The following is a 26,346-nucleotide window of genomic DNA, read 5'->3' as shown; positions in this document are numbered from 1 at the left end:
CCGCGTTGTTGTTCCCGCGCCAGGTGCAAGCCATGAATGACGTATCGGCGCTGAGTCCTTTCCCGGCACGTTACGCAAGCATCAATTTTACCACCAGCCAATCCGGTGAGTCCAAAATGGAGATGAAAGTGATATAAACAGATAACATCCAACTTACGACCGGCTCGACTTACGACCGCCCGTACTTACGACCACGACCTCCAGTCCCTATTTTTAAAATTGGAATTCTACGCCTGGCACCGCAACGCGCTAGCAGGTCGGCAACGCGTACAACAATTTTGGCCAGCCAGTCAGCATCTCACACTCGCACAGCAATCGACCGCGTGATGGCACCAGAGGGGGCGGAGTTTGCGAGTCATGTAGCCTCTGAGTCTCTATTCAACATTTTGAATGGATTTCAACTTACGACCATTTTGACTTAAGACCGCTTGGTCGGAACAGAACTCGGTCGTAAGTCGGATGTCACCTGTCTAGAATATAGTATATAGTACCTCAATTTTTCTCCATTTTCTGATGATACTAATGCAGCGTGTTCTATGTAATTATGTATTTATTTAGTTATCTATCTATTTATTTATGTGTTCATTTATTTACCCAATTGTTTATTTATTTATTTGTCTATCTACTCATGCATGTATTTATTTCTTCACTTCATTTATTTGTTTTTATTTGTGTATTTATTTTATGTATGTATTCATTGTATGTGTTATTTATTTATGGTATTAAAATATGTATATATTTATATATTCATAAAATATGGTATTTTATATATTTATTGTATTTCTTTTATTTATTGTTTTTATTTATCAGTTACTAATTTATTCCGATGCGCATGTGGAACTGTCGCGGCTTGGAATTGAAGCGGATATATGTGGGACAGGAGATGTGAGACAATCTCTTTTCGTCAATGGATGCTGCAGCTGCAAAATGTATTGCGTGTCGCTTTGTCGGTCGAGGTGTTCCTTACGTGACATCATTCAGGGAATCGTCATCAACTCGAAAACAAGACTTCCTGAATATTCAGCGCGAGTCTCAAAACGTAAAATATAGCTCTATGCGCTGGAATCTTTGTCAACTGCGCTCAGTAGACGTCATTTGAAGTCATTTTTAACAATTATGGATGTAACTTGTCCGAAGGTGTCGGTTGTCCTTTAAATATCCGTTGTGGTCTTCCACGCAGTTCCCAGTATGGTTCCCATGATGCATCAGCTGAGCCGGGCCCCGGATTCCATCACGCTGTCATGGCCGCAACCCGACAGACCCAACGGCGACATCCTTGAGTACCAGCTCAGATATTTTGATAAGGTATCGGCAGACCTGCGGGATCCGGGTCACAACATCTTTTTCGAGTCTAGTTTTTGTATTGATTTGGGATTGTTTTTTTTTTGACTGACTTTTGCAAATGTGTTAATATTGCTTCCCAAAGAGTCGCGATGAAAAGTCATGTGACTGACTTCCTGGTTCTGACAGGGCTCAGACGTGGATAGCGCGGCTAGCGTGTACAGCGAGACCAACACTCTGACCGTCGGCTCGCTCACGGCGAGCTCCATCTACGCCTTCCAGATCCGAGCTCGTAACGAGCGCGGGTTCGGCCCTTATAGTAACACCGTTTACTTCACTACATTGCCACTCGGTAAGTTTGGGGTCGCTCTGGTTGGATTTGATTAACCTTTATTTGCTATCTAGTTGACTAGCTATCTATCTAGCTGATAGCTATCGAGCTAGCTATGTAGCTCTCTATTTGCGATCTAGCTGGCTTGCTATTACCTATTGAGCTAGCTAGCTGGCTCTCTATTTGCTGTCTAGTTGGCTAGCTATCAAGCTAGTTAGCTGGCTATCTGGTTGGCTGGCTATCTGTCTAGCTATTAGCTATCAAGCTGGCGAGCTGGCTCTCTATTTGCTATCTAACTGGCTATCTATCTATCTCTATCTATCTATCTAGCTATCTAGCTATTAGCTATCTATTAGCTTGTGAGCTAGCTTTCTATCTGTTTGAGTTACTTTCGTGTTGAGTGAACGATGGCGTGTGTGGCTGCCACTGCTCACCCACAGAAAAACTGATCCTGTGACTGTAAAGTGACTTTGAGAGTTTTGAAAGGCGCTTAGAAATCAAATGGATTATTATTATTATTATTATTTATTAGTCTTGCAGTGGAAAAATGGACATTTCACAGCTGCCAAGTGATGAAAAGGAGAGAAAAGGAAAGAAACAAATAGAAAAACAAAATACAGGAGCTGCTGTAAAGGCAGCCACTCTCATGGCGCCATCTTGAAATCAAAACGACAAATAAAAACAAAATAATATGACACCACAAAGACACCGACATTCAATCTCAAGCACTTTTCTGCACTCTCTTTGTCGCATAAAGCAGTTCTAGATAAAAGACGAGATGATCAAAGCGTCCTTTTCACCAGTGAATCAGGGACGACATGCTAAAAAAATGGGCACATCTGCTACAAGCTAAGTTTTGGAAGCAAATACGAAGCAAAACAGTACGTGTGTCTTATTGAATCTCCTCAATTCATTTTAACGTAGCCCCTTGATATCAAGAAGGTAGCCTAACGGTACCTTTATCTTATTGAAGCTCCTCAATTCATTTTAACATAGCCCCTTGACATAAAAAAGTGGCAAAACGGTACTTGTGTCTTCATTTGAACATAGCTCTTTGGTATCGAGAAGGTCGCAAAACGGTCCATTTTCTATCCCATGTGAATCCGCTTCAATTCCAAGCCGCGACAGTTCCACATCCAACACAAATTGACAACAACAACAACAAAAAAAACAAGGCTGCTTACAGCACGTGCCTACTCGGCCGCCATCTTGGAGTTCCTTTGAAACAATGACACCCTGTAAGCCATTTTCGGACCGCTTAGAAAAGAATTTTACCGAAATTTTACCGAAGTTTACTTGCAAGCTACTAGTTTGAATTCAAATTCTTTCTCTCCCACAGAGGAACATTCCCAGCAGGTCCAAAATCAACTTCCTCTCCTGGTGGGCTCGGTAATGGGAGGAGCGGCGTTCCTTCTGGTGGCGGCGGCCATTGTTGTGGTGGTGGTGTTTCGCAGGTGAGAGACACAAATTCATCAAACCTAAACTCAGAATTTGATGACAGATTTTTTTTATGTTTCTTTTTTTTTTTTTTTTTTAACGCTAGCAGCAAATGAATTTCTCTGACCCCAAAAAAAAAGAACTTAAATTTATTATATTGATATATTTTGTTTCTGCAAATTCGGCTTACATTGGATAGCTGGCTATCTATTAGCAATCTAGCTAGCTATCTGGCTATCTATTAGCTGTCTATCCAGCTGGTTGACAAACTCATAGCTGGCTATCTATTGGCTGTCTAGCTAGCTGGCTGGCTATCTATTGGATATCAATTAGCTAGATAGCTGGCTGGCTAGCTGTTAGCTATCTATCCGACTGGCTAGCTAGCTATTATTTATTTTATTTATTTATCTACTTATCATTTACTAATTTATTTATTGAACCATCTATTTATTTTTTTGTATTGATTTTCCCACTTTTCATTTATTCATTTATTTATTTACACAATTATGCATTTGTCTATCTACTTATCTACTCAGTTATTCATATACTAATTATGTCTATCTATCTACTTATGCTATTAGCTAGCTAGCTGGTTAACTGGTGATCTATTGGCTATCTGTTATCTAGCTAGCTGGCTGGCTTGCTATCTATTAGCTATGTGATAGCTAACTAGCTTTTTATTTATTTGAGTTATTCCGGGTTGAGTGAACGCTGGCGCATGTGGCTGCCGCTGCTCACCAACAGAAAAACTGATCCAGTGACTTTAAAGTGACCTTGAGAGTTTTGAAAGGTGCTTTCAAATAAAATGTATTATTATTATTATTATTATTATTATTATTATTATTATAAACGCTTTGCAGTTGGTCTAATTGACCACGTTTTGCTTTTGCGCCTTAGTAAAAGGAGGGCCAGTCCGTACAGCGACAGACTCCAGAGGTACATCAGTAACAGAGGTAGGGAGACGTTTTCATGTTTAAAACAATATTTTGTTCTCACATAGCACCTAAAATAAAAAAAAATACATATAAATAATAATAATAATAATAATCACAATAACAAGCATTTCCTGATTGTCGTCCTCCATGGACATGCTTAGTACGTGGGCTCCCTCTAGCGGCGGCTTTGAATATTGCACCGTGTTTCTCCAGGCGGTGTGAAATATTACGTGGACCCCTCCACCTACGAGGACCCCAGCGAGGCTGTCAAAGAATTTGCCCGAGAGATCGAATCGACTCACCTGAAGATCGAGGAGGTTATCGGTGCGGGTATGTGTCGCTTTCTTGATTTTATTTAAAAAAAAAAATTGAAAGGTGCTTGAAAATAAAATGTATTAAACAGTTGAACAAAAGTAATTGTTCTTTTGTTGATTGTCGCCATTTTAGATTTTTTTTTTTAAAGTAGAAAATCGCCATTGTAGGAAAAAAAAGTTGAAAATCACAATTTTAGAAAATAATAATAAAATGTTGAAAATGGCCATTTTAGGAAAAAAGTACAATGTTGAAAATCGCCATTTTAGAAAAATAAACAAATGTTGAAAATTGCCATTTTAGAAAAAAATAACATTGAAAATCACCATTTTAGAAAAAAAGGTTGAAAATCGCCATTTAAAAAAAATTAAATGTTACAAATTCCCATTTTAGAAAAAAATGTTGGAAATGGCCATTTTAGAAAAAAAATAAAATGTGGAAAATCGCCATTTTAGAAAAAAATAACATGTTGAAAAGCGCCATTTTAGAAAAAAATGTTGAAAATCGCCATTTTAGAGAAAAATATGTTGAAAATCGCCATTTTTGAAAAAAAATAAAATGTTGGAATTCGCCATTTTTGAAAATCTTTAAAAAATAATTAAAATCGCCATTTTAGAAATGAAAATAAAATGTTGAAAATCGCCATTTTAGAAAATCTTTAAAAAATAATTAAAATCGCCATTTTAGAAAATCTTTTAAAAAAATTACAAATCGCCATTTTAGAAATAAAAATAAAATGTTGAAAATCGCCATTTTAGAAAATCTTTAAAAACATTTATTTAAAATCACCATTTTAGAAAATTCGGGGGCTGATTTAGTCAATTTTTCATCAACTAATTTGCAATTCCAAATTTAGCCTGTAGATGGCAGCACTTTGCAGACCCAGGTAACAGCGCGACTGTCCAATGTCTTCACTCTACATGCGGGTCATTATTGATATAATATCAAACAAATATTTCTCCTCCGCAGCCCAGTTTGGAGAGGTCTCCCGAGGTCGCTACCGTCCGCCGGGTCGTCGGGAGGTGCTGGTTGCCGTCAAGACTTTGCGCTGGGGGGCGTCGGACAGAGAGAAAGGCATGTTCCTGAGCGAGGCGGGGGTCTTGGGGCAATTCGACCACCCCAACGTGCTCAAGCTGGAGGGCGTGATCACCCGCGTCACGCCGGCCAGGATCGTCACGGAGTTTATGGAGAACGGACCGCTGGATTCTTTCCTCAGGGTGAGCGAAACAAACGCACCCAGTACCTTTTGTCAAAATCCTCATGCCGCAAAAAGTAACACACCTGCCGCCGTTTGACCTGCGATACATTTTTATTTACTTCATTGCTGGTCCAGTGTTTTTTCAAATATTGAGTTTTTGCAGTCATAATTTTCCCATCAATAATAATAATAATAATAATAATACATTTCATTTATCAGCGCCTATCAAAACACTCAAGGTGACAGTCACAGGATAAGTTTTTCTGTGGGTGAGCAGCGGCAGCCACACACGCCAGAGTTCTCTCAACCCGGAAGGAACTCAAATAGATAGAAAACGAGCTAGCTAGCTATAATATAGCTAACAGCTAGCTAGTTAAATAGCTAGCCAGCTAGATAGCTTTGTAGCTAATAGATAGCCAGCTAGATAGCTAGCTATCCAGCTAATAGATAGCAAATATATCGCAAATAGATAGCTAGCTCGCTAGCTAGCTAGATAGATAGCTGAGTAGCTAAATAAATAAAAAGAAGTGAAGAGAGGAAAAAAGATCAAATAGATAGAAAGTTAGCTAGCTAGCTAATAAATAACTAATAGACAGATAACTATCTAGATAGCAAATAGATAATTAGCTTGCTAGGTAACCAGCTCGATAGTAGTAAGCAGATTGCCAATAGATAGCTAATAGCTAATAGCATTACCTCAACCCGGAAGTAACTCAAATAGATAGAAAGCTAGCTAGGTAGCCAATAGATAGCTAATAGCTAGATAGCGAGCCACCCAACTAGACAGCAAATAGATAGCAAAGAGCTAGCTAGCGAGATAGCTAACAAGATAGCTGGATTGGCTCAATGTGACTTTTGACACATTTGCTTCGCTCCAGATGCACAAAATTGATTCTCCTTCCCTCCCAATGCAGGAAAACGAGGGTCAATTTAGCATCCTCCAGCTAGTGGGGATGCTCCGAGGCGTCGGCGCCGGGATGCGCTACCTGTCGGACAGAAATTTTGTCCACCGCGACCTAGCGGCCCGGAACGTACTGGTCAACTCCAACCTGGTGTGCAAAGTGTCCGATTTTGGCCTCTCTCGTCTCATGAGGGGTCTGGACCACAACGTGCCAACGTACACCGCCTCCCTGGTACGTTCTGAGAACACCCCCAAACGCCACCCCAGAACAGTTTTTGAGCGGTTCCGTTTTCTTCGGCGCTAGGGGAGCAAAGTCCCCGTGAGGTGGACGGCGCCGGAAGCCTTCCAGCATCGCAAATTCAGCTCGGCCAGCGACGTATGGAGCTTCGGCATCCTTATGTGGGAGGTGATGTCGTACGGGGAGCGCCCCTACTGGGACATGACCAATCAGGAGGTGAGAGGATGCAGCGCCGTGGCGACGACGATATGATAGGACGTTGAATCGGGGTCTTTTCGTCCCCAAACCAGGTGATGAAGGCCGTCGCCGAGCAGTTTCGTCTCCCCGCCCCCACTAGCTGCCCCTCGGCCCTCCACTCGCTGATGCTGCAGTGCTGGCAGGCCGACCGAGGGGACCGGCCGGGCTTCGAGTCCATCCTGTCCTCCATGGACCGTCTCATCAGACATCCGGCGTCCCTCAAGACGGACATAGCGCGGTAAGTACAGGTAACATCCGACTTACGATCGAGTTCCATTCCGACCAAACGGTCGTAAGTCAAAATGGTCGTAAGTCGAAACCCATTCAAAATGTTTAATAGAGACTCAGAGGCTAAATGACTCGCAAACTTCTTCCTCTGAAATAGGGTCTGGGGGTTGTGGTCGTAAGTACGGGTGGTCGTAAGTCGAGCTGGTCGTAAGTCGGATGTTACCTGTATGTCAGCTAACTTGACGCCCACGTTCCTCCTCACATTTTTCATACCACTAATCAGCATACTCTCATAGACTGAACAACTGGGTTCAGAACTCATATCGTATTTATCAAATCTGCGGTGTTCCTCAAGGGTCAATCCCAGCACTCTTTTTTTTTTGTGAGACCTCTATATAATGTCAGATACAATCAAACATAACGGCGAAGATTCTCCAACAAGGAAAACAACCAATCAACATGTAGCTGTCTAGCTGTCTATTAGCTATATAGGTACCTATCTATTAGCTAGCTTTCTATCTATTTGAGTTCCGGATTGAGTGAAGGCTGGCGCGTGCGGTTGCCGCTGCTCACTCACAGAAAAACTGATCCTGTGATTATAAAGTGACCTTGAGAGTTTTGAAAGACTGTTAGATATGAAATGTATGATTATTATTATGAATATTGTAAATAAATAAATGAAAAAACAAGAGAGGAAGTGATTAACAGTGACAAGTTTCCCATATTTTGGATTTATAATCGTAAACTATCTTTGTGGTGTCGTGTATTAGCTATCTAGCATAGAGTTTTGAAAGGCGCTTACAAATGACATGTATTATTATTATTATTATTATTGTTATTAATAAAGATGATTCTGATTCACAAACTCATTTTTTTTTTTGGTATTTGTTGTGTAGAAGCTGCTCGCAGCCGCTGCTAAGCCCCACCCCCACCGATTTCTCTTCAGTGGCGACGGTCGGCGATTGGCTACAAGCACTGAGGATGGAACGATACCAGGATGAGTTTGAGCGAGCGCACTTGGACACGTTGGATAGGGTCTGCCGCCTCACCGTGGAGTGAGTATAGTTTATTTTTTAGCGGGCGGGGGGGTGGATGTTTTTTCTCATCAGTTTTGGTGACGTCATCCTCCACAAGAAAAATTAACTTGTGTTCTCATGTCGCTAACATTAATCGACATAAATTTCGATACCGACAACATTGGTACAGTGATACCTCGGTTTACGAAGCCCTTGGCTTCCGAACTTTTCGGTTTACGAACGTTAAATTTATGAAAACTTTACCTTGGCATACGAACTATTTTTCGGGATACACACGGAGCGCCACAATGAGTGATGTGTCATTCGCGAACGAGCTCGTTCTCCAAACAAGAAAATGGCAGCCGACTTTTTTTTGTCCTCTATTCCCCACCCCCAGTCTTCGGTTAAAGCCACGTGATTGGTCAAGAACGCAGCAGTGAGGGGAGGTGGTTTAAACATTAAAGAGACAGGCAGACGACAGAGAGATAGAAAATTGTGAAATTTGGACTCGTTTCAACTTTGATAGTTCAAAGGCAGAGTGCAGACTGAAAGGTTAAAATTCCCATCAATCAGACTCCACAAATAACCCGCACAAGCCATCTGTACACTTGATGCAAAAAGCTGTCAACCCAGCTAAACAGAACACAATTGATGAGGAACAAAGTAAAGTGATCGCAAAGAAAGCACCTACAAGAGATCATTCCTCAAGATGGTGAAAGAAGAAGGCCACGTTCCTCATCAAGTGTTTGATGCTGATGAAATCGGCCACTCCATTCTATCAAGCCATCAACGACCATCACAAAGGTAAATAACCCGACTTTATTATACAATACAGTTGATTTCTTTAATTATAATATCATAGCACATTTATTATACATAAAATAAGGTATATTTTGTGTAGTTTTAAGGCTTATTGTGTCTAAAATTATGTTTTATGGGGACCTGGGAACGGATTATTCTCATTTTAATGGTTTCCTATGGGAAATTAATTTTTGGGATACACACTTTTCACCTTACACACTCTGTCTGGGAACCAATTAAGTTCGTAAGCCAAGGTATCACTGTATCAATATTATCGCTAATTGGATGGTTCCACCCTCCAACTGACTGTTTGTGCCATCTCCATCAGAGACATCCACAACCTTGGAGTCAACCTGTTGGGTCACCAGAGGAAAATCTTCAACGCTGCCCAGCAGCTTAAGGCCCACCTGACTCAGGGTCAAGTTGAGGTGTGACTTAAAACGCGCTGAAGGCCACCGGGTGTGGACTCCTGATGAGCTGTTACTCTCCGGGTTGAGTGAACGCTGGCGCAAGTAGGCTGCCGCTGCTCACCCGCAGAAAAACTGATCCTGTGACTGTAAAGTGACCTTGAGAGTTTTGAAAGGCGCTTAGAAATGAAATGTATTATTATTATTATTTACCTCGAACAAAAAACTGCGGCGAGACAATGGAAAAAAACGTATTTTTGGGAGTGGGTGTGATTTAATGTCACCAAATCCTGAGCCGTTTCATTGCCTTTAATGTTGCTTTAAAGGACAACCGACGTCTCCGGACAAGTTGTGTCCATAATTTGTAAAATGGCTTCAAATGACTTCGACTGTGCGTATTTTAATAAGATTCCACCGCATATAGCTATATTTTCCGTTTTAAGACTCGCGCTGAATATTCAGGAAGTCTTGTTTTTGAGTTGGTGAAGAGTCCGTACGTGACGTCACTAAAGGACCGCCATATCATACTGCGTGTTTTGGGTATTTTAGATGCTATAAAACGTTTTTCTGATGTCAGTTAGGAAACAAAAATATATGACGTCGGTTGTCCTTTAATTTTCCCATGGCCAGTCACGTCACTCTCGTTTTCAAGCGACCAAAAAAAAAAAAGGCAATTTTGTACTGCTTAGGTTGGAGTCGCGCACTTCACTCGGCGTCCATTTTGAACTGCAGGCACTAAAACACAACAGGGTGGGAACTAAACACTTGAAGGGGAATGCGGGTGTCAGCTTACACGTCAAAAATAGCTATGTTTACATGTACGGGTGTTCAACACTATTATGTAATTGTGAAACATTTGTAAAATAAATGACAAGATTTTATTTAATTTTATAGCATTGTCTTTTGTGCATGTGTGTCTATGTGTGTCGATGTTAGCAATTTGCAACAAATAGCTAATGCAAAATGTGAATTATCTTCTCCTGCCTATTCACTGATTCATTTTTTACATACACTACACATCAACATACAAAATTTTCATTCATCAATATTAAAATTAACTGCTTAAAAATGAATAAATTCACTAAAAACTGATTCCAGCACATACACACGCACACAAACACACACACACACGCACACACACACACACACACACACACACACACACACACACACACACATTTGAGTATTTTTTTGCATCAGTGTTGGTGACTTCATCCTCCACAGGAAAGGAAAAAACAACTGTTTTTGTTCTCATGTTACGGAAATTGATGACATGAATATTGACAAATCAGTATCAATATTATCGCCAATTGGATCGTTCCTCTCGCTACTAATTGCCACATTTACCGACGTTACAAAATCAACATCAGTATCGATATTATCGGTGATTGGATCGTTGCCCCCCGTTCCCATTTGACACAGTGATCGATATGAATATCGACAAATCAGTATCAATATTATCGCCAATCGGATTGTTCCTCCCGCTACTAATTGCACATCTACCGAGAATCGATAACATCGATGTCAATATTATCGCTAATCGGATCGTTTCTCCCACTCCCGTTTGACATATTGACCGATATGAATATCGACAACATCAATATCGATATTATCACTAATCGGATCGTTCCTCCCTCTCCCATTGACATATTGACCGATATGAATATCGACAACATCAATATCGATATTATCACTAATCGGATCGTTCCTCCCTCTCCCATTGACATATTGACCGATATGAATATCGACAACATCAATATCGATATTATCACTAATCGGATCGTTCCTCCCTCTCCCAATTGACATATTGACCGATATGAATATCGACAACATCAATGTCAATATTATTGCCAATCGGATTGTTCCCCCCTCTACTAATTGGCCCATTTAAAGACGTTAAAATCGACAATATCAGTATCAATATTATGGCCAATCAGATTGTTCCTCCCGCTCCTAATTGGGATATCGACCCAACATGAATATTGACAACATTAGTAAAAAACATTGTCACTAATCGGATCGTTTTCACATATCGACCGATATGAATAACAACAACATCAGTATCAATATTATCGCCAATCGGATCGTTCTTCCCGCTACTATTTGGCACATCTACCAGCGTTAAAAGCGACAACATGAGTATCAATATTATTGCTAATCGGATCGTTCCTCCCGCGACAAATTGGCACATGACCGCATACATGTTAAGTTTCAGAAATCATAAATCGGGAGATTTTCGTACTCGCTACTCTGTGGTGCGTGTTAAAATAATGTGAACGTTACAAAAGTGTAAATTAGAAGTAACTTAAACACAAAAATAAACAATTAGTTCAATTCAATTTTTTTTTGTTTGTTTCACCGATTAAATGAACTGTCTTTATTGTGTCAATAGTTGTTTAATAAAGTGAGTATTGTGGTCAAAATCGGGAGTCTCCCGACCAAATCGTCAGACTTATGCGACCAACATGAACATCAACAACATCGTTATCAATACTATCGCTAATGGGATCGTTCCTCCCGCTACTAATCAGCTCTCAGTGCAAATGGCTACCAGCCGTGACTGAATCTCCTTTCGTCGATTCGTCTTTCCTCCCCGACAACACTTGACTTTGACATTCCCGGGATGACCTCCGCGGTGGAGTCAACGATCAACCCGGAGGTCAGCATTTTTGGAATGGAATCGCAGTCGGAGATCTGCTGGCCTCGGCATGCGTCAGGTAAAAGTGCTCTCCCCGTCATGGCGGTAGCAGCGCCGAGTCACGGTAAGTGATTTGCCTCGATAGCAAAAACTCGAAGGGACTTTGTGAAACCGTCAATGAAAAGATGTCACATTGACCAGAAAGCGTCATTATTAGTTGAATTGCCAAAGGAAGTGTTAAAAAAAACGAAGGTACCATTTTCATGAACCGGGTTGTTTTCTGATTTTGGAGGGTAGAACGATATTTCTTTGTTTATTTCCTGAAATGTCGTTCGATATCAAAATTAATAATAGTAATAATAATAATAATACATTTTAATTGTAGTAAGTTCATCCTGTTTACTTGATATCTAATTTTGAACAAATTCTTTTCTTACAGACAGTGTTTTTTACGTGTTCAATTACCTGACATGTTTTTGCGTATACTTCCGCCTTCGTCAGAGTGTCTGTAAGAAAATAATACATTTTAGTTATAAACGTCTTTCAAAACTCTCAACTTCATTTTTCATGCATAGGATGCGTTTTTCTGTGGGTTCACTCAACCCGGAAGCAACTCAAATACTAGATAGAAAGCTAGCTAGCTATTAGATATAGAGTACATATAGCTAGGAAGCGAGATAGCCATTATATGTGCAAAAATGTGGCCACTCCAGTGACATGGATTTTGTCATTGTCAGTCAAATTCCAGGACCCACAAAATATTGAGTTTTAGGACTACATCTACATTCAGTTCAGCGTTAGAAACCTTACATTCTCTTCTTTCATCAAAAAAAAGAGTTATTTCCTAAGTTATATGGGTACGGAGTGCCAAATTCACAGCTCAATTTTTGCAGATTTTGGACACTTTAAGTCATTTTTATTGGTGTTTTGCATTTGACTAAAAATATCATACTGCGTGTTTTGGGTATTTTAAATGTGATAAAACGTTTTTCTGTTGTCAGTTAGGAAACAAAAAAATGGTGTCGGTTGTCCTTTAAATGTACGCGACTCGCCTCTTTGAATTGCATCCGCCTTCGTATCTGATTGAAACGCTTGCAAGTTTCAAGCTGGTTTTTCCATCAAAAATCTGCTTTTTTTTTAACCTTTCATGATGCTGCACAATTCGCCATCGGGGCCCTGCAGGTTTCCGGAAGGCACCACCCGCACATTTTCAAAGAACTTCTTGTCTCCTAAAGGACTTCCTGCTCGCATTTCAAGTGCGAGTCGACCTCGAGGTCAATGTCAACGTGTCTCCTCCCTCCTGAAGGTTCGGGTATAAACGCACGCTCAACCTCCCATTTTCTTCTTCTGTAACTTTTGGCATCCCAGCGCGGCGGGAGCGACGCTTGGAAGACGAGAATGTGTCCCGCGTTGGCCAGGTCGGCTCCCAGCGAGCTCAACCACTGGTGGAGTCAGCTCAAGTTTCGGTTCCATAACAAGAAAGGATGGAACGAGATGCTGGATGAGACCTTTCTGCTGCATACCAAGTGGTAGGAAGTTGGTTGCCTCTGTTAAAACAAAAAAGAAAGTGTATTTGGAAAAGTCTACACACCCAGTTTCGTAATGCAGCATTTCAACTGGAACACTTAATAGGGAGCATATTTTTGTTTTTGCTCAAATTTTCTAATTATGTTGATTTGAGTAAAGGTCAATGGTCTGGCAGGAATTGAAGTATAGATCCAGGTTATTATCGTTCACAAAAACTGCTTTATTTCAAAATCTGAATCAGAAAACCTTTAATAGCCCCACAATGGGGAAATTTGCATTTCCTGTACTGCAGGGGTGTCAAAGTCATTTTTTTGCCGCGGGCTACATTGTAGTTATGGTTTCCTCTCGAGGGCCGTTATGAATTTGGGGAATGTTTAAATCCCTTCAAATATTACATATAGAGCACACAGCAAATTAATGAATAACTCGTTTTCAAATCTGAAGTCAAGAATAATGACTTTTATTGTGGTTGACATCCAAAAAGATGAAATTTTGGCTCAGATTTTAGCAATCATCATGGAATTTAACAAGTTTGATTTGCTTTCACGGGCCGAAAAAAATGATGTGGCGGGCCGGATTTTGCCCGCGGGCCTTGACTTTGACACCAGTGCTGTACTGTATATGATAGTTGTTAAGCGCTTTGTGACAATTTCAGCTGTTGTTAAAGCGCTATAGAAATCAATATGTATTGTATTGTAAAACCTAATTAAATGACTCCCAATTAAAAAACAGGCATTAAGAAACAAACAAACTCTATTTAACATTAAAAAATATCTATACATATAATTTTTATAATTATTGGATTTTTTTTTTTTTACTGGAAAAAAAACATACATTGAAAATATTACCGTTAATAAAAACTGTTACAGAGCAACAATTCCAAATGAAATCCAAACTGCTGTATTTTCCGGTGTATAAGGCGCACCCCCAATGAATGGTGTATTTTCAAACTTTTGCCATATATATGTATTTTGTGGTTTATTCGATTAATATTTTTTATTAATTTAGTAAAAATACATTCAATTTATAAGCGCCTTTCAAAACTTTCAAGGTCACTTTACAGTCACAGGATCAGTTTTTCTTTGGGTGAGCAGCGGCAACCACACGCACCAGCGTTCACTCAACCCGGAAGTAACTCAAATAGATTAAAAAAAACAAGCTAGCTAATAGATAGCTAATAGATGGCTAGCTAGATAGATATATATACAGTAAAGTCTCGTTATATCGATATTCTCGGGAGTCGGAAAAAATATCGATATAACCGGACTATCGATATATCCGATCCTGCAGCATGTAAATTTTCTCCTTGCGTTCATAGAAATAGTATCGTAATAAGCAGTACTATCGATATAACCAATATCGATATAACGAGACTTTACTGTATATATACTGTATATATCTATTCTGCAAATAGCTATCTAGCTAGATAGCTATTAAGCTAATAGATAGCCGGCTAGATAGCTCAGAGATTGCCAGCCAGATAGCTAGCCAGCCAGCAAGTTAGCTAATATATAGCAAATAGATTGCAAATAGATAGCCAATAGCTAGCTACCTAGGTAGCTTAAGCATTTAATCGGATGCTAACGCTAGCAACCCTTATGTGTAAACGTTTCTCTTCCAGCGTGACCGACATTCCTCTTTTTTACGCGGCAAAGAAGAACAACGCCGGCTGCATCAAGAAGCTGCTCGGCTGTTCTTCGACCAACATTTTTGAGAGAGGTATGCCCGCCCGTCCGTCCGTCCGTCTGTCTGTCCCGTCCGTCCGTCCGTCCCGTCCGCCGCTCTGCGTTTGAATCCCAACCGTGCCTCGTCGCGCTTTCAGGTGCCCTGGGCGAGACGGCGCTCCACGTGGCTTCCATGAACGACAACCTGGACGCGGCGGTGGCCTTGATGGACGGCGCCCCTGAACTCATCAACGAGCCCATGACCTCCGACCTCTTCCATGGTTCATACCCTTTCAACGTGCAAAAAATGTGTCCACTCCAGTGCCAGGGTTTTTGTCATTGTCACTGCAATTCCAGGACCCACAGAATATAAAGTTTTAGGACTACATAAACATTCAATGCAGCGTAAAAAAATTGAGACGCTCTTCTTTCAGCAGAAAAAATAGTTAATTCCTAAATGATATGGGTCTGGATTTATATAAGATTGAAATGAGGGCAAATGTCCAAAATACAATGCAATACATACATCTTGGTTTATATGACGCTTTAACAACAGATGAAGCTGGAACAAAGCACTAAAAAGGGAAATTCTGCCTCGTTGTGGAAGGGAAAAAACAGCTAGAGGCCTGACCAGCGCTGTATCGGCACCCAAGCAAAAACAAAACAAACAAAACCCAAACTAATTCAGGAATGGCGCTCTACGTCATATTTTCAATTCCCAAATAAATTTGTGAATGGCAGTTAATGAGTTAACTAGAAAATGTAAGTTGAGACGCGTTTTCAATGTAAATTGCCTAATCCGTTCCAAGCGCTTAAAATGGAAATGCTGCCCCCTTGTGAAAGGGAAAAAACAGATAGAGGCCTTGCCAGCGCTATATCAGCACCCAAGCAAGAAAAAACAAAACCTGAACAAATTCGGGAATGGCGCTCTACGTCATATTTTCAATTCCCGAATAAATCTGTGAATGGCAGTGACTGAGTTCACTAGAAAATGTAAGTTGAGACGCGTTTTCAATGTAAATTGCCTAATCCGTTCCAAGCACCCCCTCCAAACCCTCCAAAAATTCTGACATAAATGTTTTCTAAATGTTTCCTTCACTCAGGTGTCACAGCTCTCCACATCGCTGTGGTCAATCAAAACCTTGAGCTGGTCCATCACCTGGTCAGTCGTGGGGCAGACGTTTCTACGCCCAGAGTGACTGGCCTGTACTTCCGAAAAAGGATTGGAGGACTCGTATACTACGGTGAGAAATTGTCTCCAATATGGAGATGTTCTTTGAAGAGATGATCAATAAGTTGTCCAACAGTGTCCTCCCAAATGTCCTCAGGTGAGCATATACTTTCATTTGCTGCATGTGCCGGCAATGAGGACATCATCTCCCTGATTATCGACGCGGGGGCTAGCACCAGGGTCCAAGACTATCGTGGTAATTTGACGAAAGTCCAGCGTGTCCACCACGACTTAAGTTCACCGCAACTTAACTCGATGTATTTTCTGTCTTTTCCCTTTTGAAAGGTAATACGGTGCTTCACGTTTTGGTCCTGCAGCCCAACAAGACAACCGCATGCCAGGCTATGGACCGAATCATGGCCCGCGATGCCGAACTGGACCAGTCGGTACCGCTCGACATGGTGCCCAACTCTCGAGGCTTGACGCCTTTTAAACTGGCAGCCAAAGAGGGAAACACGGTGGTGAGCAGATACGACGCCTAATCTGTTTTGCGGTGTGTGGATGCTACCAAACCAAACACCTTAAAAATAAACTAAACTATCAAATAGCTTCTGTGTAACCAACTTTGTTTATTTTATCTACATTGGAAACAAACGTTGGGTTGGATTATTTAGCAAGATTGTTTTAAAGTACACAATAAATCCAGTTGAGTTGAGCTAGCTGTTTAGCTAAACTGACTAGCTAGCTAGCTAGCAGTGCCAGTTCATCAATCTTTCTATCTAGCCAGCTGGCTAGCCAGCTGGCATTGTAGCTCCTATCTTCAGTCTTTATTTATATTAATCACTGCCAATTCTTATGTCAAGCTAACTCGCCAACCAGCTTCAAAGCTAGCTCCAGTATCTGGCTAGCTCTGCTGGTTATTATGTACTTCTTTCTGGCTACCCGGTCAGCTATCTTCCAATCTAGCTACCCAGCTTGCAATGTAGCTCTTATCTTCGTTCTGTACTTGTATTTATCACGGCCAATTCTTATGTCAAGCTAACTCCTTAGCCAGCTTCAAAATTAGCTCTGGTATCTCGCTAGCTCTGCTGGTTATGTTTGTAATTCTTTCCGACTATCCGGCAAGCTCTCTTCGAATCTAGCTAGGTAGAAAGCTAACGCTGACTGTTTATCTTTTCTTCTTTCTGGCTATCCGGCTAGCCATCTTGTAAGCTAGCTCAGGTATGTATTTTTTGTCTCCTGTTTTCGCCACCAGTTCTGTATTCTAAAATAGGTGAAGTGGGTTACAGTATTTCACTCCTCGTTGTCTTTGTCAGGCCTTTCAGCACCTGGTGAACAAAAGACGTTTGGTCCAGTGGGGTCTGGGACCTTTGACATCTCACCTCTACGATCTGAGCGAGATTGACTCGTGGGCCGACAACATGTCAGTGCTGGAGCTCATTGTGGGGAGTCAACAGAAAGAGGTGCAGCTTGGTGTTTTTTTAATTATTATTGAGTAAAATAGCATATTTTTGTTTTCATTTGAGGGTCATTGTATTTTTGGGGAAGCATGAATAATTGTTTTTCCGATACTGTACATTATTTGATGCGGTAATAGGTCAAATACTCAGTTCTAAAACAGCTGGTTTGGTCATGTGACCTGCGCAAACTTTGACCTCTGGCTCGGTCATGTCATTTTTGGTCAATGGCAAAATGGCAGGACAAGACAAAATGTCTGCCGAACAACGACGTATTTCTAACACTGTACATTATTTGATGCGATAATCAGTCAAATACTCAGTTCTAAAACAGTTAGCTGCAGTTGGAAACATTTCTATTCATTCAAATTGTATTATATTTCAAAATCTATGTTGATAACTTAAAGGCTAGCTGTCGAGCTAGCTAGCTACTAGCTAGCTAGCTACTATCTGTCACCAAAGCTAGTAGATAGCTTGCTATGTAGCTAGCTAGATAGCTATCTATCTAGCTATCTAGCTAGCTATCTACTAGCTTTGGTGACAGCTAGTAACTAGCTAGATAGCTATTCTTTAAGTTCTGATATTATATTTTAAAATCTATGTTGAGTCTATCTAGCTGTCACCAAAGCTAATAGATAGCTAGCTATCTAACAAGCTATCTCACTAACTATCTGCTAGCTTTGGTGACAGCCAGCTCGCTAGATAGTCTTTAAGTTCTGATATTATATTTCAAAATCTATGTTGTCTTATTAGAGAACTTAAAGGATAGCTCTCAAGCTAGCTAGCTACCAGCTGTCACCAAAGCTAGTAGATAGATAGCTACCTAGCTATCTATCTAGCTATCTACTACCTTTGGTGACAGCTAGTAGCTAGCTAGCTAGATAGCTATCCTTTAAGTTGTCTGATAAGACTCAACATAGATTTTGAAATATAATATCAGCCTCAGCTATCTACTAGGTAGCTAGCTTTCTATCTATTTGAGTTAATCCAGGTTGAGTGAACGCTGGCGCGTCTGGCTGCCGCTGCTCACGCACAGAAAAAACGTATCCTGTGACTGTAGTGTCCTTGGGAGTTTTGAAAGGCGCTTATAAATGAAATGTATTATTATTATTATTATTATTATTAAATGAATGCTAATTATGTCAAATGGATTGTTTAATTCACTATTTGGGGTTTCTAGGCTAGGAGAATCCTGGAGGTGACCCCTGTGAGGCAGCTGGTCAGCCTTAAGTGGAATCTTTACGGAAAGCATTACTTCAGGTATGTTTTAAAATCTCAAACAAATACTTTTTACTTGTTTCCTTATACTTATTTATTTTTTTTCTCCACATTTCGTCTTTCCAGACTCCTGATGGTGTTCTACCTCCTCTACATTGTGATGTTCACATTGTGCTGCTTATTTCGCCCTATCAAAGATGTTCCGCAGAACTACACGTTATCAGATATGGACAAAACCATCCGAATCCAGAAGACGTTACGAGTGCGTCGGAGGCTACAAAAGCATCAGTGCATTCTTTTTTTAATAATAATAATAATAATAATAATAATAATAATAATAATAATAATAATAATCAATTTCATTCCAATAATCCATTTCATTTCTAAGCGCCTTTCAAAACTCTCAAGGTCACTTTACAGTGACATGATCAGTTTTTCTGCGAGTGAGCAGCGGCAGCCACATGCGCCAGCGTTCACTCAACCCAGAAGTAACTCAAATAGATAGAAAGCTAGCTCACAAGCTAATAGCTAGCTAGATAGATAGATTAGCCAGCTAGATAGCAAATAGAGAGCCAGCTAGCCAGCTCGATAGCTAATAGCTAGACAGATAGCCAGCCAACCAGATATCCAGCTAACTAGCTTGATAGCTAGCCAACTAGACAGCAAATAGAGAGCCAGCTAGCTAGCTCAATAGCTAATAGCAAGCTTTGCTAGCTAAAAAACTAGCTAGCTAGCTAACAGATAGCCAGCTAGCTAACTAGCTAGACATCCATATAGCTAATAAATAGCCAGCTACATAGCTAGCTTGCCAGCCAGATAGCTAATAGATAGCAATTGGATAGCGAATGGATAGCAAATAAAGAGCTAGATAATAGATAGAAAATGGATAGCTAGATAGCAAATTTTACAGCGTCCATCTTGGGTGAATTTACCATCTTTCCCTTTTTCAGGAGAGTTACGTGACACACGCGGATACCCTGCGTCTGGTCGGTGAGATCATCAGCGTCGTGGGAGCGTTGGCGATCCTGTTGCTGGAAGTATGGCCGTTATGCACTTAGAATGGATGTAAAAGTCTACACACCCCCTGTTCAAATGTCGGGTTGATTTCTCATGATGGCAAGAACTCACTTATTTCCTGATTAGCTTAAAATGACAGCACATTTATTTCATGATTATTGATGATTTTTGCAAGTTGATATCATGGTTATTGGTATTGGTATCGATATATTGTTTTCTTATAAGATTTTAACTCATTCATTGCCAGACAATGTGGAAAATATGTCCACTCCAGTGCCAGGGTTTTTGTCATTGTCACTCGAATTCCAGGACCCACAGAATATTGAGTTTTATGACTACAAAACCATTCAATGCAGCGTCAGAAACCTTTGACTATCTTCTTTCATCAGAAAAAACATAGTTAATTCCTAAATGTTATGAGTCTGGAGTTATATGAGCTTGAAATGAGGGCAGATGTCCAAAATACAATGCAATATTGGTTAATATAGCGCTTTGATAGCTATTTGCTATCTAGCTAGCTATCTATTCACTATCTAACTGACTGGCTATCTAGCTAGGTATCTGTTGGCTATCTATTAGCTAGCTAGCTTTCTATCTATTTGAGTTACTTTCGGGTTGAGTGAACGCTGGCGCGTGTGGCTGCCGCTGCTCACCCACAGAAAAACTTATCCTGTGACTAAAATGACCTTGAGTTTTGAAAGGCGCTTAGAAATGAAATGGATTATTATTTAACAGCTGAAGCTGGAACAAAGCGCTAACATGGAAAAAGGGGGAAATGCTGCCCCCTTGTGGAAAGGAAAATACATTGACAGAGGCCATGGCCAGCGCTTTATCGGCACCCAAATAAGAAAAAACAAAATCCGAACAAATTTGGGAATGGCACTCTGTCATATTTTCAATTCCCCAATGAATTTGTGAATGGCAGTGAATGAGTTAACTCGAAAATGTAAGTTGAGACGCGTTTCCAATGCAAATTGCTTAATCCGTTCCGAGCACCCACACTCCCCCCTCAAAAAAAATTCTAAAGTATAAAAATGTGTTCATTTTTTTTTATATTTATAAAAAAGGTAAATGCTGCCCCCTTGTGGAATTTAAAACAAACATTGCCACCCAAAACCCGAAAAAAATTGGTAATAAATTCGTGAATGGCAGTGAATTAGCTAAAGATAATGATTGAAAATCGAAATAATCCATAATTTGAATCGTGTTTCGCAACGAATGCACCCAGATAAAAGTCACACACATTTTCTGCCATTTATTTGAGAAATAACCGGGTATCATTTAAACAGCGATGTGTGGACTTTTTTATCACCAGTGTCCAGACTATTATTTGCAGACACTTTAGCTATCCATCCCCTCTTCCACGACCTCAGATTCCAGACATCCTGCGGGTAGGAGCAAAGCGCTACTTTGGTCAGACGGCGCTGGGTGGGCCCTTCCACGTCATCCTGTCAGTTTTTCTGAAATCGCCACCAGGGTTGTCGTCGCATGAACGTCGCTCTAACACCGTTTGTGTTCCAGTGTGAGCTACGCGTGCCTGGTGGTGCTGCTGTGTGTGTTCAGAGCTAGCGGCGTGCACGGCGAGGCCGAGGTCATGGCTTTGTGTTTGGTGCTGGGATGGTCCAACGTCATGTTCTTCGCGCGTGGATTTGAAATGCTCGGCCCGTACGTCATTATGATCCAGAAGGTGCGTTCATCAATATACTTAGTTCAAAGGTATTAACTCATTCAATGCCATTCTCAAATTTATTCAGGAATTGAAAATATGACGTAGAGCGCCGTTCCTGAATGTGTTCATATTTTGACACATTTTTATGCTTTAGAAAACATTTATGTCTGAATTTTTGGAGGGGATTAGGGGTTCTTGGAACGGATTAGGCAATTTACATGGAAAATGCATCTTAGTTTACAACATTGTCTAGTTAACTCATTCACTGATGTTCACAAATTTATTCGGGAATTGAAAAAATGATATTGAGCGCCATTCCCGAATTTGTTCGGGTTTTGGTTTTTCTTGTTTGGGTGCCGATAAAGCGCTGGCCAATGCCTCTTGCAATGTTTTTCTCCCTTCCACAAGGGGCACCATTTCCCCTTTTTCCATGTTAGCGCTTTGTTACGGCTTATAAACCAATATGTATGTATTGCATTGTATTTTGGACAGCCACCCTCATTTCAAGCTCATATAACTCTAGATCCATATCATTTAGCCGCTGCTCACCCACAGAAAAAAACATCCTGTGACTGTAAAGTGACCTTGAGAACTTTGAAAGGCGCTTAGAAATATTTTTTATTTTTTTTTATTATTATTTTTGCACGTCTGGCAGTGAATGTGTTAAAAAAAAAATCCTAGCTGCATTATTTTGCATGTTTTTAATTCATTTGATTTGAAAAACTGACCCAGGATCGAGCTAAATTTGAGTAATGCTAATTGTGTAATTAGATTGAATTAAAAAAAAAAATCTCCCTCTCGCCCCTAAATTAAAAAAAACATATATATATATTTATTTTTAATGAAATGACATTTTATTTAGTTACATTTAAAATAAAAAACAACAACCGATCATGGATCTATCCAGGCAAGGCTGTTCCTGGTTCTTTCTCATATTGGGGCATGCCACAAAATTATTTAAATTTTTTTTAAAATAATCTATTGGAGATGAAATTAAATAATTTTATAATTGGAAAAAAAATGGCAGTTCAGAACAATCTGGTTCATATTTGGTTGCGTTTTACCAAATTGAACAGCAAAATCCACCCTTGCGCGGCGGCCATTTTGCTGTCAACAAAAAAAAAAAATGACATCACAGTGCGTTCGGGCTCAGATGACGACCACCGCGGCTCGCCCGTTTCCCGAGGTTGGTCATGTGACCTCCGCGAACTTTGACCTCATGTCATTTTCGGTCGACAGCAAAATGGCAGGACAAGACAAAATGGCCGCCGACTGAAATGGACAATAATTGATGTTTTTTTTTCCTGCTCAATTCAGAGCAAAATGTTTACATAAAGTTGCATTCAAATTTTTGGACACTTATAATCTTTATCTTTTTTTCTTCCTAGATTATTTTTGGAGACCTGACGAAGTTTATGTGGCTGAGTCTCATTGTACTTCTTGGTTTTTCAGCGTGTGAGTACTCCCATGACACACATGACACATCCCTCAGGATTAAATTAGATTAACCTTTATTAGTCTCACACTGGAGAAATGTACACTGAGTACATCGCCGCCATTTTGTGTCATCTTTTCAAGGGACAAGAGTGGGGGGGGGGGTGGTATCTAGCTGGCTACCGAGCTATCTACCTGTTTGCTATCTATTAGCTATCTATCTAGCTATCTATATATAAGCTAGCTAGCTAGCTAACTTTCTATCTGAGCTATCCACTATATAGATAGAAAGCTAGCTAGCTACCTTTCTACTAGCTAGCTAGCTAGTTTTTTAACTCGCTCAATAGATGAGCATGAAATTCCACTAGTTTGATTTACTCTCACGGGCCGAACAAAATAATAATAATAATAATAATTATTATTATTATTATACATTTGATTTCTAAGCACCTTTCAAAACTCTCAAGGTCAGTTTTTCTGTGGGTGAGCAGCAGCCACACGCGCCAACATTCACTCATCCCGGATGTAACTCCGATAGATAGAAAGGTAGCTAGCTAGCCAGCTATTGGATAGTGAATAAATAGCTAATAGATAGCCAGATAGCCAACCAGACAGCTCACAGTCAGCTAGACAGCTAACAGCTAGCTGGCTAGCTAATGGGTAGCAAATAAATAGCGAATATAGATAGCCAGATAGCTAACAGCTAGCCAGTTTACAGTCAGCTAGACAGCTAATAGCTAGACAGCTAATGGTTAGCTAGCTAGCTAAAATGATGTCACAGGCCAGATTTGGCCCCCGGGCCTTGCCTTTGCCACCCGTATGATCGAAAGGAAACGCGTTCCCCGTGTGTTATGACTTCTCAGCCCTGTGGATGGTGTACATGACTCAGGAGCCCGACTCCATCCCCGCCTATCGTTCCTTCCCCATCACGCTGTTCTCCCAGTTTGAGCTCAGCGTGGGTCTGATTGACCTGCCGGTGGACCACACCTTCGACACGCCGCCGATCGTCCACGTGCTGCATTGCGCCTTCTCCGTGGTGTCTTACATCCTCCTGCTCAACCTGCTGATCGCCATGATGAGCGACACCCACTGGCGGGTGGCCCAGGAGAGAGATGAACTATGGAGGACTCAGGTGAAAGAGCACACTCTTTATTAGCTAGCTAGCTATTAGCTAGATAGCTAGCTAGCTATTAGCTACCTAATTGCTAGCTATCAATTACCGAGCTATTAGCTCACTAGCTATTACCTATATAGCTATCTATTAGCTATCTAGATAGCTAGCTATTTGCTATATAGCTAGCTATCTACCTAACTAGATACCTGGTAGATAGCTAATAGCTCGCTATCTAGCTAGCTATCTATTGACTATCTAGCTAGCTATGTATTGGCTATCTAGCTAGCTATCTATTGGCTGGCTATCTAGCTAACTAGCTATTGGCTATCTATTAGCTATTTAGCTAGCTATCTATTGGCTATCTATTAGCTAGCTAGCTAGCTTTTAGCGATCTATTAACAAGCTATTAGCTATCTAGCCTTCGATTTGCGAGCTATTAGCAAGCTATCTGGCCTTCTATTAGCTAGCTATTATCTAGCTAGCTATCTAGCTATCTATCTATTTGAGTCACCCACAGAAAAACTATCCTGTGACTGTAAAGTGACCTTCAGAGTTTTGAAAGACACTTATAAATTAAATGTATTATTATTATTTAATACATTTGGAAAAGGGCTGTTGCGTTGTCATGGTAACTAGCCACTGCGCAGGTGGTGGCCACGACGCTGATGCTAGAGAGGAGGCTCCCCCGCTGCCTCTGGCCTCGCCTTGGAGTGTGCGGCCTCAGCTACGGCCTGACCGAGCGCTGGTATCTCCGGTAAGTGCTTTTTTTTTAATATATATATATTTTTTTTATTCCAAATGATTTTACCTAATAAAACATCCCATAGCCGCGATCGATACCTGACGTCCAACTCGCTTTGCAGAGTCGAGGACAGGAACGACCCCTTGATGCAGAAGATGCGACGATACATTCAAGTGCTCGCCCGGGAGGACGAAAACGGGGAGAAGGAGGGAACCCAAAAATCCGACGCTAACCTTAAGGTCAGACCGAGGACTCGGCGATCCATTTCCGGCTGGAAGTTGATTCGTCAGAGCGCTTTGGGCGCCGACACGGAATTGGAGATGCCCGAGGACGAACAAGACATCCATTTTGTTTAAAAAGAACGCCGGCAAATGACTTCACGATCCATTTTTTGGGTCTTTTGGCATAGAAACGCATCAAACTCATTTTTGTCGCGGACTACTGTTGGAGGTGGGAAAGTGGGGCTCATGTTAAATGCAAGTGAGTGTACCTGGTTGTATAGTATATACAATATACATATATATATACAGTATATATATATTTCAATAAATATCCTCAGATGTCATTTTAAGTCCTGTGTAGTCGCTTGGTTCTGCTTCCTACGCGGCGGCGAAATCAAAATTAATAATAATAACCGGAACAGATTTGACCAGAGAAAAATATGGCTTTTATAATTGTAAATTTTCGTCAACTTAAAGGACAACCGACACCATTTTTTTGTTTCCTAACTGACATCAGAAAAACGTTTTATAGCATCTAAAATACCCAAAACACGCAGGCTGATATTTTTAGTCAAATGCAAAACAATAAAAATTAAAATGTTCAAAATCTGCAACAAATCAGCTCAAAACTAGGCATTTTCAGAAAGTCCCGCCCCCAGTTTGTGACATCACATCGTGTTGCCTTGCTCTAGAATCAAAACAATAGCTTCAGATTCGGAGAATGTGCTTTTTTGTTACTCATCCAGTTATGAATATGATTCAAATAGTTCTGAAGAGGAAAGCATAAATGTTTGCAATTGATTAAAGAAGTCCTTCCGTATCAATTCGAGCCGTCAGTAGCGTCCCAGATAATGTACAAGATGGCTATTTATTAGCTAGCTATCTATTAGCTATTAACTATCTAGCTAGTTAGCTATTCTCTATCTAGCTAGCTATCTATTAGCTATCTAGCTAGCCATCTGTTAGCTATCTAGCTATCTATTAGCTATATAGCTAGCTAGCTACTAGTTATCATAAAAAAACAAATATTAAAAATGGCCGTTTGGAATTCCTAATTTTCAAATTTGAAGTCAATAATATTGACTTATGATTGACATGTGACAACTTGAAATTTGGTTTCAGATTTTGCAAGCATTAAGTAATTTCACAAGT

At 40.5% G+C, this 26,346-nt stretch overlaps 2 protein-coding genes across 5 annotated transcripts in view; both read left to right on the top strand.

The window, feature by feature from the left end:
* ephb6 (eph receptor B6) overlaps nt 1–10,218 on the top strand; it is a 42,509-nt gene extending 32,291 nt beyond the window's left edge. Inside the window, exons 8-19 of the mRNA XM_088997822.1 lie at nt 24–105; nt 1,181–1,305; nt 1,471–1,633; nt 2,952–3,066; nt 3,947–4,002; nt 4,198–4,314; nt 5,266–5,513; nt 6,409–6,627; nt 6,700–6,849; nt 6,924–7,108; nt 7,995–8,153; nt 9,244–10,218. Coding sequence (XP_088853948.1) covers nt 24–105; nt 1,181–1,305; nt 1,471–1,633; nt 2,952–3,066; nt 3,947–4,002; nt 4,198–4,314; nt 5,266–5,513; nt 6,409–6,627; nt 6,700–6,849; nt 6,924–7,108; nt 7,995–8,153; nt 9,244–9,349 — 1,725 coding nt within the window. The 3' untranslated portion in view covers nt 9,350–10,218. The remainder of the gene's footprint in view (nt 1–23; nt 106–1,180; nt 1,306–1,470; nt 1,634–2,951; nt 3,067–3,946; nt 4,003–4,197; nt 4,315–5,265; nt 5,514–6,408; nt 6,628–6,699; nt 6,850–6,923; nt 7,109–7,994; nt 8,154–9,243) is intronic.
* Nucleotides 8,032–25,556, top strand: trpv6 (transient receptor potential cation channel, subfamily V, member 6). Of its 4 annotated transcripts, none has more exons than XM_088997814.1 (17): nt 8,032–8,153; nt 13,329–13,489; nt 15,109–15,206; nt 15,310–15,432; nt 16,255–16,395; nt 16,480–16,578; nt 16,668–16,843; nt 17,639–17,785; nt 18,960–19,039; nt 19,124–19,259; nt 19,948–20,034; nt 21,388–21,464; nt 21,536–21,701; nt 23,072–23,138; nt 23,981–24,249; nt 24,879–24,985; nt 25,095–25,531. In XM_088997814.1, exons 2-17 carry the CDS (start codon nt 13,359–13,361, stop codon nt 25,327–25,329), a joined length of 2,139 nt encoding a protein of 712 aa, XP_088853940.1. In that variant the 5' UTR covers nt 8,032–8,153; nt 13,329–13,358; the 3' UTR covers nt 25,330–25,531. The 4 variants fall into 4 exon arrangements, with proteins under 4 accessions (XP_088853940.1, XP_088853942.1, XP_088853941.1 ...); XM_088997816.1 differs by lacking the exon at nt 8,032–8,153 and adding an exon at nt 12,066–12,084; XM_088997815.1 differs by lacking the exon at nt 8,032–8,153 and adding an exon at nt 12,389–13,234.
* The last annotated feature ends 790 nt before the right edge of the window (nt 25,557–26,346 follow it).

Source organism: Hippocampus bargibanti, linkage group LG06, assembly GCF_051943395.1.
Source record: "Hippocampus bargibanti isolate YZ-2025 linkage group LG06, ASM5194339v1, whole genome shotgun sequence".
Taxonomy (NCBI): Eukaryota; Metazoa; Chordata; class Actinopteri; order Syngnathiformes; family Syngnathidae; genus Hippocampus; species Hippocampus bargibanti.
Note: the sequence above shows the minus strand (reverse complement) of the source record. Positions and strands in the feature narration are given on the sequence as shown.